The 16,055-nt window shown below is 50.9% G+C and overlaps 4 protein-coding genes across 4 annotated transcripts; 1 reads left to right on the top strand and 3 right to left on the bottom strand.

Annotated features, from left to right (window-relative positions):
• Window positions 1-572: 572 nt before the first annotated feature.
• NCS54_00910700 (Hypothetical protein) lies at window positions 573-1,448 on the bottom strand (the record flags this gene model as incomplete). Its single annotated transcript, XM_053154462.1, has 3 exons — window positions 573-777; window positions 831-1,362; window positions 1,412-1,448. The coding sequence occupies 3 exons, from the start codon at window positions 1,446-1,448 to the stop codon at window positions 573-575; spliced, it is 774 nt and encodes a 257-aa protein (XP_053010437.1).
• Window positions 1,449-2,360: 912 nt separating this feature from the next.
• On the top strand, window positions 2,361-4,169 carry NCS54_00910600 (FAD-binding-2 domain-containing protein; the record flags this gene model as incomplete). The annotated part of the gene is made up of 1 exon (XM_053154461.1): window positions 2,361-4,169. One exon carries the CDS (start codon window positions 2,361-2,363, stop codon window positions 4,167-4,169), a length of 1,809 nt encoding a protein of 602 aa, XP_053010436.1.
• A 56-nt stretch (window positions 4,170-4,225) lies between these two features.
• On the bottom strand, window positions 4,226-7,250 carry NCS54_00910500 (Glycoside hydrolase family 31; the record flags this gene model as incomplete). The annotated part of the gene is made up of 4 exons (XM_053154460.1): window positions 4,226-4,881; window positions 4,931-5,064; window positions 5,118-5,253; window positions 5,309-7,250. 4 exons carry the CDS (start codon window positions 7,248-7,250, stop codon window positions 4,226-4,228), a joined length of 2,868 nt encoding a protein of 955 aa, XP_053010435.1.
• A 1,585-nt stretch (window positions 7,251-8,835) lies between these two features.
• Window positions 8,836-12,202, bottom strand: NCS54_00910400 (Zn(2)-C6 fungal-type domain-containing protein; the record flags this gene model as incomplete). The annotated part of the gene is made up of 5 exons (XM_053154459.1): window positions 8,836-9,694; window positions 9,744-10,008; window positions 10,063-10,185; window positions 10,237-10,599; window positions 11,221-12,202. The coding sequence occupies 5 exons, from the start codon at window positions 12,200-12,202 to the stop codon at window positions 8,836-8,838; spliced, it is 2,592 nt and encodes an 863-aa protein (XP_053010434.1).
• Window positions 12,203-16,055: the final 3,853 nt, after the last annotated feature.

Here is a 16,055-nt window from a genome sequence, read left to right as displayed (position 1 = left end):
AACGGCCAAGAGCTAACCAATCCAACACGGCCAAAGGCAGGGAGAACGAACGACCTTGGGCCCCGCGTCACGGACAATAACCTCATGACCACGGAACAGTCCACCATCCGATTTTCTGCACTCCGGATTTTCCCCATGGGGCACTCACACTGCCGGGACGAGACCGGTTCAACTGCTAGCATTATTCAGGCAAAGTCCATGGGCTGATCATCCGTGCAAGTGGATGGACCTCGTACCGGCTGTACGGGATGGGCCCCACATGAATTTGGCCGAGCGGTTCGGTGGATCAGGTACGCTGAGTGATTCGGAGCAATTGGGAATACTAGCGATGCATTTGACCGAGACCTCTTGTGAAGGCGGGGAACTTGAACGACTATAGAAGAATAGCCTAAAGAGGAAGAAGAAGAAGAAGAAGAAGAGGTTAACAATGTGAAGGAGCAAGAAGGCGAGCTTTGCCTGTGCCTAGGGAGGAGAACAAGTCGTCAACATCATGGTCTTGTATACCTATGTAGCACCATCTACCACACATGTCCAGCTCTACTAAACACACTCAATTACAAAAGCCATCATGCTTAGCAAATCAAACCTCCATCAATCGGGATCACCGTGCCAGTAATATACGAAGCGTCATCACCAAGCAGGAAAACAACCAATTTTGCAACCTCCTCGGGCTGGCCTGGTCGACCCAAGGCGCTGGCCTTGACAGGACCCATATCGTCGGGACCAAGGCCCATGGACTTGGAGGCCTTGTTAGACATTGGCGTAATAATGTAGCCCCTACCACACGGTCAACTCAACAGTCAATTTAGTATAGCGAGGGTTTCACTCACGGTGCAACAGCGTTGACTCTGATATTCACGGAACCAAACTCTTTGCAAGCGCTTCTTGTGAGCCCGGCCACGCCGTGCTTGCTGGCCGTGTAAGCAGCGCCGCCTGCAAAGCCAATGAGTCCGGCCGCGCTGGAGGCGTTTACAATTGAAGCCCCAGACTTCATGTTGCTCAGCTCGGCTCGCATGCAGTTCCAAACCCCCAAAAGGTTGACGTTCATGACAAAGTTGTAGTCATCGTCGTCTTGCTGAGACATGTTTCGGGCGCCCATCTGGTCATCCACAACACCAGCAAAGTTGACGGCGCAGTGCAGGTCGGCAAACTCAGCAACGGTCCGCTGAATCCAGGCATCAACCTCGGATCTCTTTGTGACGTCGACGCGTTGGGCGAGCACCTTCGCGTCTGGTCCTCCCAGTTCCTTGAGTTGCGAAGCCGCAGACTGTAGAGCAGCGTCTTGAATGTCGGAGATGGACAGCGTGGCACCCTTGGTGATGAGAATCTTGGCGATCTCAAGCCCTATTCCAGATGCGGCTCCTGTGATCTCGTTAGTCTTAGGCTGCATGTTCGAGTCGGTGGCGCGTACCGGTGATAGCAACAACTTTGTTAGAGAATGAGGCCATGGTGATTGTGACTGCGAGAAAGTCTAGAGTAGAGATTATAATGAGTTTATGCGTCGTAATGATGGTTTAACGATGCTTGTCCTTCTTCTCTTGGGTTATCAGGGGAAGCTTGACTATGGATCGTAATCATTTAAATAGCTTGTGACAATTGGGCACTGAGCTTCGAGACTGGGCTAAGGCGTGGACAACCATGGAACGGGACGCAAGGCAGCTTATGTCCGAGTTTTGACGGACTTAGGGAAACAGTTGAGGCACGAGATTTCGGAACGGGTAGAAGCCTCCGTCCGAACGCAATACGCATGAACGAATCAAGTTGGCAGACGTCCCAATTATCATGGTGTGGTAAGAAGTTAATCTTGCCAAGGTTACTAAAGTTGGGGCATCCCTGCTTCATTCTGGGCCCGTTCGGGAAATGCCATTCACTCCTTACGACATGAGTACCGAGGGGGTAGTAGAAGCAGGCATGTAGATGGAGTTCCCCGCGAGCTGAGTTCAACCGCAGTACTGATGACTGATCGGCACAGAAACCACCCAGCTCTACCGAATTTGAATACTTCAGCTACTCAATTACATATCCCATCGCTATGGTTGTCACATAGAGGGTGAGCATGCCGAGGGCTTGTGACACCACGCCGGTGCGATGCAACGCCCCGAGACTATTGCTAAGTCTGAATTCGTTAGACATTTGAGTAAAATGCAGTCTTGACTTTTCTATTTTATCGGATATCATCGTTTTATGCGGATTTAGGGAAGTCGGGAGCCCGAGATCCTTAACTCCGGGAACTATGCGTTTGGGGCGTTTAGTAAACGAAGAACGAGATGTCCATGGAGAGCCTCGCTCTTGATGTGGGGTAGTTACTTATAACTCGAGTGTTCAAGTCGTATTCCATGACATAACCAATAATCGACAACATGACTGCTCTTTCTTCCTCCACTCACGCCATGCGGTCAGTGACTCTGTTAGTCACGAGCGTATGGAGACATACAACTCAGACCCTCAGGCCATTGAAAAGCCAGTACCTCCACCAACATCGGTACGCCTCTGTCATTGCCGATGCGAAGGCGAATTCCTTTGACCATGTCACGGATGTTTTAGTCGTGGGATCCGGGGCCGCGGCTCTGACGGCTGCCGCCAGGAGTCGCTCTCTTCAGATGGGCACACTTGTTGTAGAGAAGACGGATAAGATTGGAGGAACGACGGCCTACTCTGGCGGTGGTGTATGGGTTCCTTGCAATCATCTCCAAGCTCAAAATGGAATTTCCGATTCGCCTCGAGACGCAGCGACCTATATCAACTCAATCGTCAGAGAAGGAGCGCCAGCCAGCACGCCAGCACGAAGAGCCGCGTACCTCGAGTTCAGCCCCGAGATGGCCAAGTTCCTCGACGATCAAGGCTTCAAATGGAATCTAGACCTGCCATACCCCGACTACCATGCCCTGGAGCCTGGGGCAAGCGTCACAAGCAGAAGCATATCGCCAGCTCCATTCGACCTAAGAACTCTGAGTAATAAATGGCAGAGCCACTTGCGCACACCCACCGACTGGCAGCCCGTCATGACCTCGGTGGAGGCGCGATCTCTGTTTCGGTTTGGAGCCTCTATTGGAGACTTCCTCAAGGCTGTTCAGTTGGTCGCTCTAAGGCCACTATGGGCAATATTGCGCGGCAAGAAACTCGTCGCCGCTGGAGTTGGGTTGATTGCTCAACTCTTGCACATCAATCTGTGCCTTGGCACGCAGTTTTGGACCGATGCTGGATTGGATAGGCTCCTCACGACTCCTGCTGGCGATGTGGTAGGTGCCCTCATCGAACGTGATGGGAAACTTCTCAAGGTCCAGGCCAAGAGGGGAGTGATCCTTGCTGCTGGCGGATTCTCTAGAAACCCAGAGATGCGAGAGCGATTCCTGCAGCAGCCCACCCAGGCTGAATGGAGTCTGACAGCGCCAGAAGACAAAGGAGACGCCATCAGGGCTGCAATGGATGTTGGGGCAGACATGGCCCTCATGAAGCACGCTTGGTGGATGCCATGCCTCATGGATAACGGCAAGCCCATGTTGGACGTCTATGCCCGCTCATTTCCTCACTCCATCATTGTCGACCAGTCCGGGCGGCGTTATTTTAATGAGTCTGAGTGCTATTGCGACGCTGGCAACAACATGCTTGCAAGAAATGGGGAAACGCCGTCCATTCATTCCTGGGAAATTCTTGACTCCCGCCACAGAAGAAGGTATATGCTGGGCCGTCTGCTTCCAGGTTTCACGCCTAGGAAAACCATCACGTCGGGATTCTTATACAAGGATTCAAGTCTCAGTGGTCTAGCCAAACAGATCGGCGTCGATGAGCACCAGCTGCAGGAAACAGTCGAGCGGTTTAACAAGTTTGCTCTAGATGGCGTCGACCAAGATTTCCAGCGCGGCCTCAACCCCTACAACAAAATGTTTAGTGACCCAAGCCATGGACCAAATCCCAACTTGGGTACCATCGAGAAGGGGCCCTTCTACGCAGTCAAGATATACCCCGGCGACATTGGCACCAAAGGCGGCCTGGTAACTGATGAGCGCGCCAGGGTTCTGAACAAGCAAGGCCAGCTTATCAAGGGCCTGTACGCGACGGGTAATACCACAGCAAGTGTGTTTGGGTCTAGATATCCTGGATCTGGAGGTACCCTTGGGCCTGGAATGACCTTTGGGTATGTTGCTGCTACAGATATGGCTGGTCAATGAATAGAATATAGTATAGAGATATGCTTATTTGCTAAGAGGTGCAAGTTTTCCCTTATTTACAAAATCTTCTTCTCATACTTGCCTGTCAGAGGCACGTCCACGTACAAGACCAGCTTCTTATTCTTGCTGTCATATTCTGCATCGCCTCCATAGGGCTTGCGGTCCACTCCAAGAATAGTGATGGTCTCGATATTTACGCCGACATCGTAGCCAAATGAACCCGTCATGCTAAACTTGCCCTTGGCATACTTGAAGTCGATCTCGGAAACGGCGTCCTGGATGAGTGACTCGCCGTCGTCGAGGTACAGTGATCCCTTGGCAGAGCCATCAAGGCCGGGAGCAATCACGATGTTGAAACCCTTCTTGCGGAGGGCGGTGGTGGTGTTGGCGCTCTCCACTCGCTGGGGGTAGATGATGCCACCCTTGTAGTGAATTGTAATGTCAGTGACATCAACCTCGGCATCAACATATTCACCGCGTCCGCGGACAGGCTTTCCGGTACCCCATTCGTAAAAGATGTCATCGGGGAGATAGAAGTTGACGCTAGTGCTGTTCTCTTCGGTGACGGGGCTGACGAGGATGCCATCGCCGTAGAAGAACTGCAGATCGATGGGATACGTGTTGGGGTCGTTGGGGTAGTTGAAGAATAGAGGGTTCAGGGTTGGTGTGCCAGTCTGGTTCTGCTTGTAGATGGCGGTGTAGATGTAGTCGACTTGGCTCTTGTCAGCAATGTTCCGTGGGATACAGTGTCTACAACTTACGAAGCTGATATCGGATGGCGATTCCTTTGCGGGCAGCTTCTGCCACCTTGGGCCAACGGTAGAACTCTTGCGAGTTGGCCGAAATCTCGTTGTGGTTTCGGAAGAAGGTGTAAAAGGAACCAAGGGCGGCCCATCTGTTGAGCAGATGTTAGAGACTGCTTGTAGCGCAAGTAGTGAATGGCCTTACCGAGCACAGAGAGTTTCAGTAACGTTGCCTCCAAAGCCGCAGACATCTGGTCCAACGACGGGGACCTGATAGAGAGAGGCAAACTGGAGGATCTGGCTGATGGAGTGACGGTACCAGAGCCAACCCGAAATGTTGTCTACAGATCATCCGCGTTAGCATGCTTTCGTGTAATCTATAAAGAACAGTCTCACCTCCAAGCCAATGCGACACGTCCTTTCCGGAGCCGGCAAAGGTGCTTCGCGTAATGACAAGAGCGCGCTTATCAGGGCGTCTAGCCCGCATGGCATTGTGCGAATGGGTCGACATCATGGCTCCATAGAGGTTGTGAGTATCGTACTGAACATAGCCGCCGCTCTGGACAAGATCCGTATCAGTCGTGCTGTCAGCAAGAGTAGGTCCAGCACCGTTCTGGATCATGTACGGCGGCCTGATGAGCTCGCGGTTGGGAAGACCCTTGCACTCGTCAGGTCCACAGCCTGAGCCTGTTCGCTTGCCGTGCTGCCACTTGGAACCTGGGCGGCCGAGACGGTTCTGGCCCCATTGGCGAATGGAAGAACGCCAGTTGCCGGCACCATGGTTACGGTTGGAGCGAGGGCGGAGGCTAGTGTGCTTGACAGATGCAATTTCCCTCTTGTTGCCGCCAGAAGCAAAGTTTGGCTGAAGACTGTCGGGGAATCCAGGAATAGGCGCATCGGGACCATCTCGAACGGGAGGGGGCTTGGGAGGATCGCCATCAACCTCAGCAAACTTCTCAGGTGTCGTATTGTTGCCAGGATAGGGTCTGTTGTAGAAGTTTGCAGGTTCGTTCATGTCGATCCACAGAGCATCAATATCCGGACCATTGGTTCCGTCAAAGAACTCGGCAAACTGCTCAGTCCAGTACTTCTGAGAGTCAGGGTGGAACCAGTCGGGGAAGTAACTTGGGCCAGCCCAGACAACGCCCTTATAGTCAGAGCCGTTCGGCTCCTTGATAAAGGTATCGTACTCGAGGCCCGCATCAAGTGCAGGGTTGGACTCCTTGTAGTAAACGGCAGGATCAACCATGACGATGTAGTGCTGGTCTCTTGCGTGGATTGTGTCGACGAGATCCTTGTACAGATGAGCCGGGAATCTCTCTGGGTCAATGGTAAAGATGCGTCGACGGTCCATATAGTCGATATCAGTCCACATTGTTTCGAGGGGAATGTTTTGTGAAGAATAGTTGGCAACGACAGCAGCAACTTCGTAGACATCTCTGTAGCCGTATCGGCATTGGTGGAATCCGAGTCCCCAGTACGGCGTCATTAACGGGAGTTGAGTGATCTCGGCATACTGCCTCGCTACGTCCTTTGGAGAAGGACCGGCAATGAAGTAAAAGTCGAGAACACCGCCGATGATGTTGTACTCAAGGTACTGCTTGCCAGCTTTCTTGTCGATATAGATATCCATGCCGTTGGAGTTGAGCAAGAAGACGCCATGAGTTCCCTTGTCTCTGTGGTCAAAGTAGATCGGATGGGCACCGTAGAGGTTCTGGCCTTGAGGAACTCCATAGGAATCTCGTGTGTAGATGGTCCTGGTGTAGTTGGTAGTGTTCAGCATGAACGGATCGCTATGTTCGCCCAAGCCGTACAGATGAGGGCTCGGGGGAAGATACGTCTTGAGGTAGACGTATTGGTTCTCAAAGACCAGTTTGTTGCCGCTGGTGTCAAAGAGCACTTCACCAGTGTCGGACCGAGATACTGTGAAAGAAAAGGGATCGGCCTTGAAGGCGAACTTGAGCTTGGAGTTCTTGGGAGAACACCACTGCCCATAGCCTGGACGCGGGAACACGCTGTCTGGAACTTGGTACACAGTGTTGTTTGTGTCCAAGATCTTGACATGAAGTCTCTCGCTGGTCTGGTACTCGACCTCAAGCTTCAGCTTGGGGAGGTCAGTCCCGAAAACGTTGCAAGCCGGCCCAGCGAGGGCAAGGTCGGCGTAAAAGCCATCCTTTGTCTGCCAATGCTTGACGGCCTTGTATCCGGGACACTTGGAGAGGTCCTTCTCAAAGAGATCGTTGCCGGCCTTGTCGAGATCTTCGACACCTGCCTTGCTCTGGGCAAAGCAGGACCCGGCAAGGGCTGTTGCTGAGATGATGAGGTTCTTGAGATGCATCCTCAGAGCGTTGCAAAGTGGTGAGGATGTGCTGACAAGCAAGACAACTCTGAATAACCTCTTCTATCCTTATATACTTCTGCTTCCGTTCATGTGAAGCCGAATAGTGGTATCATGGTCATTGACGACATCACGATATTAGACCCTCAAATGCGGAGTCTCCGCTGTCGACCTACGGACGGTCTTACCCCGGACCGATAAGTAATGAGCTCACATGGATTCTTTGTTCAAAGGCCCACCCACAGAATCTTCTTTGACCAACGGTTTCGACGTGACACTGCTTCCACCATTGAACAATCGTGAGCTTAGTGGCCTTGTTCCCCGCGATCGTCGGAAGGGACCAGCCACCCCCAGGAAATCTTATGACCGAGAAAAGACCCGAAGCTGGGGTTTTGTTCGCAGAGCGAATTATTTACCCTTTAGCAATGCTGTGTTTGTCCATGATCGTCGCCATGGCAGGGATATATGCGGGGTCTCCGCTTTGCTTCGCCGGTCCGACGACTCTGTGCAAGAATTGGCTTGTCACGATCCAAGCATCTATTGGTTCAATGATGGATGGCTCCACGAGAGCTGGAGAACCGAGCAGATGCACGAGAATGGTTTCCTTGACTTTCGCAGAAGAAACGGCAGCACAGCATGGATGAGGGCCAAACGACCATGCCATGTTCTCGGCGATACAACCCTGACCCGCCGAACAACCTTGAGAACCCTTGCAAAATCGTGGAAACTGCCGTAGTTCATATTGGTTCTGTCGAGGGGTTGTAATGCGCGCTGCCCGTTTGGTTTTTAGCGAGCGGCTCCGCCGGGGTTGTGACGTCGTGTTTTGATGAATCACCACTTTCCTCACTTTTCAACTCATGACCACCAGGCCAATTGAGGAGAATCGTGTGTGCTGGGCCTAGTCTAGAGATAGTTAGTTTTTAAGGCCTCTCTCAATGGCATGATCTTGGATGACTTCTAACACTGCCAGCCAGCTACCTCTCTGCCTTTCACGTCTCCTCCAAAAAGTCTTTCGAAGCCTCTGGGTTGACAACGGGGATAGTCATGTCTTCTAGATGGTAAAACAATACAGCAAAAAACAATCTCCATGCTGCCCGTAGTCCATTGGTTACTTTCTCTGGGTGGCAAAAAGATTCTCCCGAAAGACAAAAAGAGCTGTCGGTGGAGAGGCTCGAACTCTCGACCTTTGGATGTCCCTGACCTTGGGCCAAGTCATGCTATGAGACCAACGCTCTAACCAACTGAGCCACACCGACTGATACTGTTTGTTGAGCGACAGAGCAACTTGGTCAGGCTCAAGTCGTCGTTGGTGACTTCGAAACCAGGGTGTGAGGACTGGGGCATTGAGTCTTATCTGTTTGAGATCTTGCGGTGACATCAACACAAGGAATATGAGGGAAGGCGTGTGCAAATATGAGTAATTTCACCATCTTTGATGAATCCTATCACTAACTAAAGCTTCCACTTCGGGGTAGCTCTTCGAGGCTGGCGAATCAGCCCGGCAAATAGCGTACAACTAATCCTTCTGCAAGATCATATTTGCCTTCTTTATCAAGTAACGATATAGATTAAAACGCAGCCTTGCTTATATCTCGTAATCTTGAGAACCATCCGAGTCCCTCGTCAGTTCGACATCAAAACCCTTGCACTTGATACTCATCGCAGCCTCTCCATCCTCCCCAAACTGGAACTCGAAGTGATCTATTGAAAGGTCATTATAGATCAACCGATCCACCATACGCCAGGTGACGCACGAAGCATCCCGAATAGATGTGCTTCCATCAATCACCTTGGCTTCTTCCTCTGTGAAGGCGGGGAAGGTAGCTCTCCATGCTGACCGACGGGCGTTTTCGATACCCGTCGGAAACATCCTGATGCTTGTCAAGTTGGACCCAGTGGTAGCGTTCATGGTTACGGGGTTGTAACGACCGAGGTTAGGCAACACCTCGAAGTCTCGCACAACCCAGTCGCTCAGCGCCAGGCCCGGACCGTCATCCAGAGACAACGTGAGACGTGAACCGCTCTTCTTGTCTGTATAAGTCCCCGCGAATCTCTTTTTGGCTTCATCCTTGGCTGCAAGGTCCAATGCGGGGATCAAAACCTCCATTGCCTGGAGACTTGCCAACGATGGCCAAAGGCCAATGACTTCAGGCCCAGCAGCGAGAACCGAGATGACAAAGCCCAGATCCGGCACAACTGCCAATGCAGAATAATAGCTGGTAAGGGATCCGCCTTTGGTGTATAGGTCAATGATCCGGCCATCGCTTGTCAAGTTATCGACACGGTAGATCTCCCAAGGGGCACCAACAGCACTGCTCCAGGCTGAAAGGAAGGAAGCCGGCTTGAGCCAGCGACGTGTTGAGGATGGGAAAAGAGCCGAGTTTTTCAGGATACCAGTCATGAAAGAGAGTAAATCTTTGGTGTTGGAGTTCATTCCGCCCGCACTAGCATTATGTTAATGGTCACGGCCAGGATATGCAAAGGCAAACTTACGGTGCAAAAATTCCCAAATCCATATCCCAATCAGTGCTTCCGGCGGGAATGAACATTCGGTCAGATTTTTCGGGCACAGTCCCGACACTTGTGTCCCACAGAGCCAAAGGTTCCAGGACCAAATTGCGGAGCGATGCCTCGAATGTCTTGTTTGAGGCCGCCTCCACAACAAGGCCGACAATGCTCGTACCTGCATTGGAATACACAGGTACTTGACCTGGAGGGTACACCGATGGGCGTCTATGCTGAAATGCCTCCAGCAGGTCTTTATCTGTTAGTCAAGGTTTTCAACAGGGTATTGAGTGAATAGCAAACGTACCTTCGCGAGTGCATGGGCGAATCCCTCCATTGCCTGAGCATGCCCGGGTCTTTGTTTCTGGAGAAGCCTTTGGAAGACCAAGAGCCTCCCAGTCGGCATCAAAGCTGGCCAGATCACCAGTCACTGTTTTCCGTTAGACGATCCAAAGACGGTGATGATGAAAAGGTAACCTACTATCTCCCCCAATGCCCGAGAGATGTGCTGCGACATCTTCCACAGTCACATCCTGCCATTCGATCCGATCAAGCTCATCCTCAGACTCAGGATCGCCGTCACGTCCTGAAAGCTCTGGAATCCACCGCCCAACAGGGTCGTCCAAACTTAGCACGCCATCTTCAGCCAGTTTCAGTGCAGCCAGCACCGTAAAAAGCTTTGATACACTTCCAAGGCGATACACCGTGCTGGCATCAACTTCTTTTGTCCCACGCTTAGAGGCCGGACTGGGGGGAGTATGGTGGAAGTCCAAGAAGGGTGTGTCCTCGTAAATAGACCGAACTCCAACAGAGACCCCAGAGTAGTTGAAACCTGCGGTTTGAGCTTCGAGAGAATTAATAATGCCCTCGATGGCGGCTTTGACAGCAGGGTGTTGACTGGGCCGCTTTGGGGGAGGTAAGACGGGGCCGAGAGGTGGGCATTGACGAGCGTCTGCCGTGAGGCACATGCCAGCCAAGACAGTGAGAAGAGTTGGAACAACACGTGTTGAAAGCATAGTTGGTAGGCTGTCAAATCATGGAGTGTGGATGTTTCGATGGCTTCCGCGTATTGTCTTGTGAAGGAAGGTCGCTTTTAAATATACTCGGCCGAGTCCGTGTCCCTCGCTTTTCCCAGTCGCATCCTCCAAGGTTGCAGGGATTATTTAGCCGCCCCTGAGAAGACCGAGATGGCCCACATCAGCTTAAACAAGTGTGGCTCCCTTCCAGGGATTTGCTGATAAGCAAAGTGTGGGACATTGTTTGCAGACACTGGGTCAGGTCAGCTTACTGAGCCCAGATGTCTAAAATCACAATATTGTCTGTGTCTAAGCAGCCCGGGACGTCATCTATTCAAACAATTGAACTGTCTCTAACCAGGTATACCAGTTTTCCCAATCCTGCCAAAACTCCGTACAAGGCCCTCTGTTTTCGTCACCTAGAATGCCGTCTAGATCGAGACACATACACAATTGGACCTTTGCAAAATTAGCTCGAGTTCCTGGGCCGACGCCCATTCCAACCCTATTATCCTGTTGGCGAGCCACATATCCAACTATCCAACAAAGATGGACCCTCTGGTTTTCAGGAACGCCGCTTGGCTGGTAGACGACGGCTTGGTCAGGCTCATTCATGCCCTGTAGGTTGTTGGGGGTTGCTTCTTCGGCCTCGATAACAACCTTGAGCACCGCGGCCTCGATTGCGCCACACCATGGACCCTCCCTTCCACTTTTCTGAAGCAAGTCTAGAGCCTTACGCCGCCAGAAAGGATGCCTGTACTTCAAAGCCGTCAGAAAGAGCGGCTGGATGATCCCCATTTCAGGAGCGAAATGGGGCAGGTCACCAGAATACCCTGGGGAATTCACGACCTCGGGTTGCATGCCAAAAAGTGCCTCCGCCAGCTTGAGAATCTCCTTGAACTCCCGATCATAGCTGTCATATGATGTTTCATGTGGTTGAAGAACTGTGGCGCAATGTATCAACCCAGCAAGAGACTGAGCGCGAAGGATGATGAGCTGTTCGTTCTGGGGATCAGCACCTAGACGCGAAGGGTCGAGCTGGTGACACGACAGCCACTGTTGCAAGTTCCCGAGATGTCTTCCTTGCTCAATGAGTATGTTGGAGGGTACTAGTGACGAGTTGATATATTTGTACTGTCGCGCTGTCGAGATAAAATGATAGCAAGCATGCAGTATCCTGTATAGCGTCCGATCGGGCGATGTTGGCATCGAGTGTGGTGTCGCCAGGTGCAATGATGGTAGGTCTGGGGAGCGAGTGAGGACGTATGTTGCGGTATGAAGGTCGAGCTTCTCAAACAGCGTCGACACTCCTTCGTCGTGAGCAACGGCAGTTGAGCTTCCATTCCCATGGCCAACCATCAACGCAGCAGCCCCTCGGAGGTGCAAGTAGGCTTTGTCACTACGCTGTTGTAAAACCTCGGTAAAAGCCATGAGGAGACAGGCAACGGTGGAGGGCAGAGACCCATACCGAAGGTTAGAAACTTCAACCTGTATTAGTCGCAAGGCTTGACAGTACACCTGGACAGCTTCCAGCCCTGAGTTTGTGCGACTAGGCCTAAGTGTATGCTGCTCGTACGAGGCACCAAATGCAGCAGCGGCAGCTCGCACGAATGGAATCGAATGGATCAGCTGAGGTATGGTGCGACTCCATAATTCCGCTTCAAGCTCACTCTTGGCTCGACGAGGCCCTTGGCGAAATACGGTGCAGGCAAGGTGAGAGTATCGATTCCAGGGATGGTTCGGATGATGAGTAAAGCGGTTCTGAGAACGAATGACGGCGGAAGAAGACTTGTCGAGCCAGGGTCCAGAGGGTGCCCCACGTGGATATCCGAGGCAGGAAAGGTTATATGACAAGCAGCGTAGACAGGATGGCTTTGATTCATCGCACTTGACACGCCGTTTCCTATGTCGAGCCTATTAGCCTGCTTCTGGTCGTAGCCGTGGATGATATGCTTACTTGCAGGTGAAACAGCCAAATTTGGATTGTTTGACATTGGTCCGAGGTCTCTTCTCTTTACTTGGGTTTACTTGAGATTGTTTCATTGCGGTCTAGGAGCGATTGCAAGGCGAACGAAGCCAAAGGGTGAAAGAGCGAGTAAACAACACGAGAAACGCGTGCTCCTCCACGCTGTTATTAGTGGACCTTGAGATGATGCCCAAGACCGAGATAAAAATAAGCAGGGCCCACAATTTTCTCAGCCACGGTTAGCGTTGATTCAAAGGAAGGGGAAGGATTGGTTCGTGGGAGCATGCGGTTTCAGGTCCGTGGGGGGTCGAGGAAAAAAATCAAAACAAAAGTTCAGGGTAGGTAACTCGTGACTGACAGGTAACTTGAATGATGAGATACAACAGATCTAAACTATGAACTTTTCTTAGAATATCTTTCTTATTTAATTTCTTTTATTCCCAGGAATTAATTTTCCTGCCTGTTGAGGAGATATTAGATAGTCTTGCGTGTTTCGTCTCGCTCATTCTTTCACTTGCTCGAAGCCTTGCTGCTGCTGCGTGTTAGGAAGAGTAAGTTGATGTCTTATTAATGAGGAAAGGGCGTTTTGATCACAGTGGTCTTATCTAAATCTCTGCTTTGTAGCGTCATTACTTGCAAGACTTAAATTTCATGGGAGATAATTGCCAGGTTGGCTAAGACTCATTCCATCCATGGGTCTTGAAATGAGCACCTATCACTTTAGTCACGTGCTGATAAGATATATACAAATATGACGTGTATCATAGTAAGCGAGCTAACCTTGGCTTCTTTTATCTCATCCACTTAAAAGCCCTCTGGCGATAGCCTCACCTTCTTTGCCGTTTCATGATCAGATCAATGACCTTATCACGAGCCGTGTCTCAAACCGACTCCTTCAATTAACTAGAACTGGATGATTGCTGGTTTGTTATCAAGTCTGTTGATGCAGTGTGACAGTATTAGAGTCTGGGTAGTGGGCTGCTTATTTGTCTGTCAGGCCATGAATACGAGAGGTGTCGCCTAGACTGCCGCTCCATATGTGACGGCCATGGAGACCATATCTTTTACATGGGAGACGAAAAGATCCTCTCGCTCGCAGACATGGATATCGGAGAAAGGCTGATATTTAACTCGATCCCTCAGGTGTGCATATCGCATGGTTCAGTGACGGTCTAGATTTATCGTACCCTGGTCTCATGACTCAACAATTGGCCAATCGGATTTCAGAGGCAAAGCTGATCCATTTTGCCTCGCCAGTCAAATGCAGTTTCTCGTCTTGGGTGCGTGGCCCGCGGTCGAGACTGAGAATAAATGTTGCGTGGCAATCGATAATCTCAAATAGCTCCGCCTCTAGCTCATGGACAGCTGAATTTTGGCTAGAGGTTCGTATGTAACCTCTGTGACTTAGAACATGAAAGAGAGAAGACGGTCATGACGAAATAGTTTTCTCTTCTGCACTGTTCTGGCTGATCCAGAATACCCCCCGAGTCCAGCATCCAAGGTCAGAACTGGCCGATTTAATTAGTTACCAGGTCAAAACCGAGCTGGAAACTACTAAATAAGGCGGTATAAAGGCGGGTAAGTGTCCGTAGATTGTTGATAGTCTAGTATTAAGGAAGCTGACAGGTGATGAGATTCAGTGCGAGAACTCAGCTCATAGCCTTGCTAGCACGGCAAACCTTTCACATACGACCATACCCACTGGAGAACTCGGGATCCCGTCCGCTCTCCCATAGATAAGCCAGTGAGGGGCGGATTAGTAGTTGGGTCGGTGACGACCAGCGAATCCCCGCTGTTGTATGTCTTTTTTGCTTGCCCTTTAAACTTGCTGGCTCCTTTTTTGGTTCCCTTTTCGAGAGAACGCCTCCTTTGTGTGGTAACTGTCCTCATGGGGCTTGAAGGATCACTTATGGTGGTGGAAATAGCGAGAATCAAGTTGAAAAGAGTTACCATCGTTACTGCATAAGCTGATGGACGCTCTTGCAGGACTCCACTCCAAGCACTGTCACATTCCCTCCTGACTGTCCGGTTGGAACCCACCAAATCCGAGGCCATTTCTCTGTGAGCGTGGTTCAAAGGAAGCTCACATCTTCGAGGACTGGACAAGCGATAGCATCCCAAAGCCATTCAAGCATTTTCAAGTGCTTCAAAGGATTCTAGTCCGTTTTCTCGCTCAGAAATAGCCTCTTGGGAAAGCTTGGCACCCCAGCCCACCTCACTGTTAGGTTAACCGGTGTTCCATAGCTCTTGGTTACACACACCCTCAGAGGCACACCTCCCGCATGAGCGATCTGATATACCCTCTTCAAATCTTCGAGGAGATTCACGGCTGGCAAACATTGATCTGCGGCAATGAGACGGATCCTGATCGGGGCGTTTTCAAACTCCATCGCTGAAGGCCAGTAGCTAGAGGCTTCCTCGAAGTCACTTGGGTCCCCGCGGAATGTATGTCGCGTGTTGAGACGGTCACCAAGGTGGATCATCATAGTGGCTCGTTCGGGACTCTGGGCGGTCGTGGCCTCGACAGCCATACAAGTGTCTTCGATAGCCTTTTTGAGACCTTGTTCTATGATGAGCCGAGTGACCATTTTCTTCGGCCATGATACACCTTCGCCCAAATATGAATCATACATGTACTGTTCGACTAAGACCCTAACCCTAACCCTAAACAGCGTATTGTTTGTCCCATAGCGGATGCCCCATCGAGTAACACAACATGTATCTATGGCTAAAAATACAAAACCACACCGGGGGGATGGAGGCAGCTCAGGCTGCCAGCATCAAATGACACAGTGGTTTCTGCAGCATTGATTTTGTTGGTCTAATTAGATTGCGACAGCTATCATGTTTTGTAATTTGAAAGATAAAAGTTGTGGTTCTCCCTTGACCCGGCTAGCGATACACCAACATAGCGAGCTGAACTTGGCAAGATAGAAGAAGGCGAACTAGAAGACAGGACAAGGCGGACCATCTCGCGTCGAAGAGAGCTTTTGCGAGCTGAAGGATGAATAAAACTAGTGTTCTAAGTGGTTCCCACATGCTTGCGTCTTTGGCCGAGCCCATGAGCTCACTGCTGCCCGCTTCATGCCAGGTATCCGGCCCAACTTTTGGACCTCCTTATTTTCAATTCTTTCTCTCAGTTTTGATAGATGTGTGTATAATACGGTGAATTGCTCGGGCGTTGTTCACCTCATTTAGTAACGTAGTTACTGTTGATCTTGGTGCCGTATCCGCAAGAGGCCATCAACCACAACAACACAGAACACAGTAACTGATCACATCATGAATGACTCCTCGTACGAGATCGAGGACTCGGCC

The sequence above is a fragment of the Fusarium falciforme genome, chromosome 7 (genome assembly GCF_026873545.1).
Source record: "Fusarium falciforme chromosome 7, complete sequence".
NCBI classification, from domain to species: domain Eukaryota; kingdom Fungi; phylum Ascomycota; class Sordariomycetes; order Hypocreales; family Nectriaceae; genus Fusarium; species Fusarium falciforme.
Note: the sequence above shows the minus strand (reverse complement) of the source record. Positions and strands in the feature narration are given on the sequence as shown.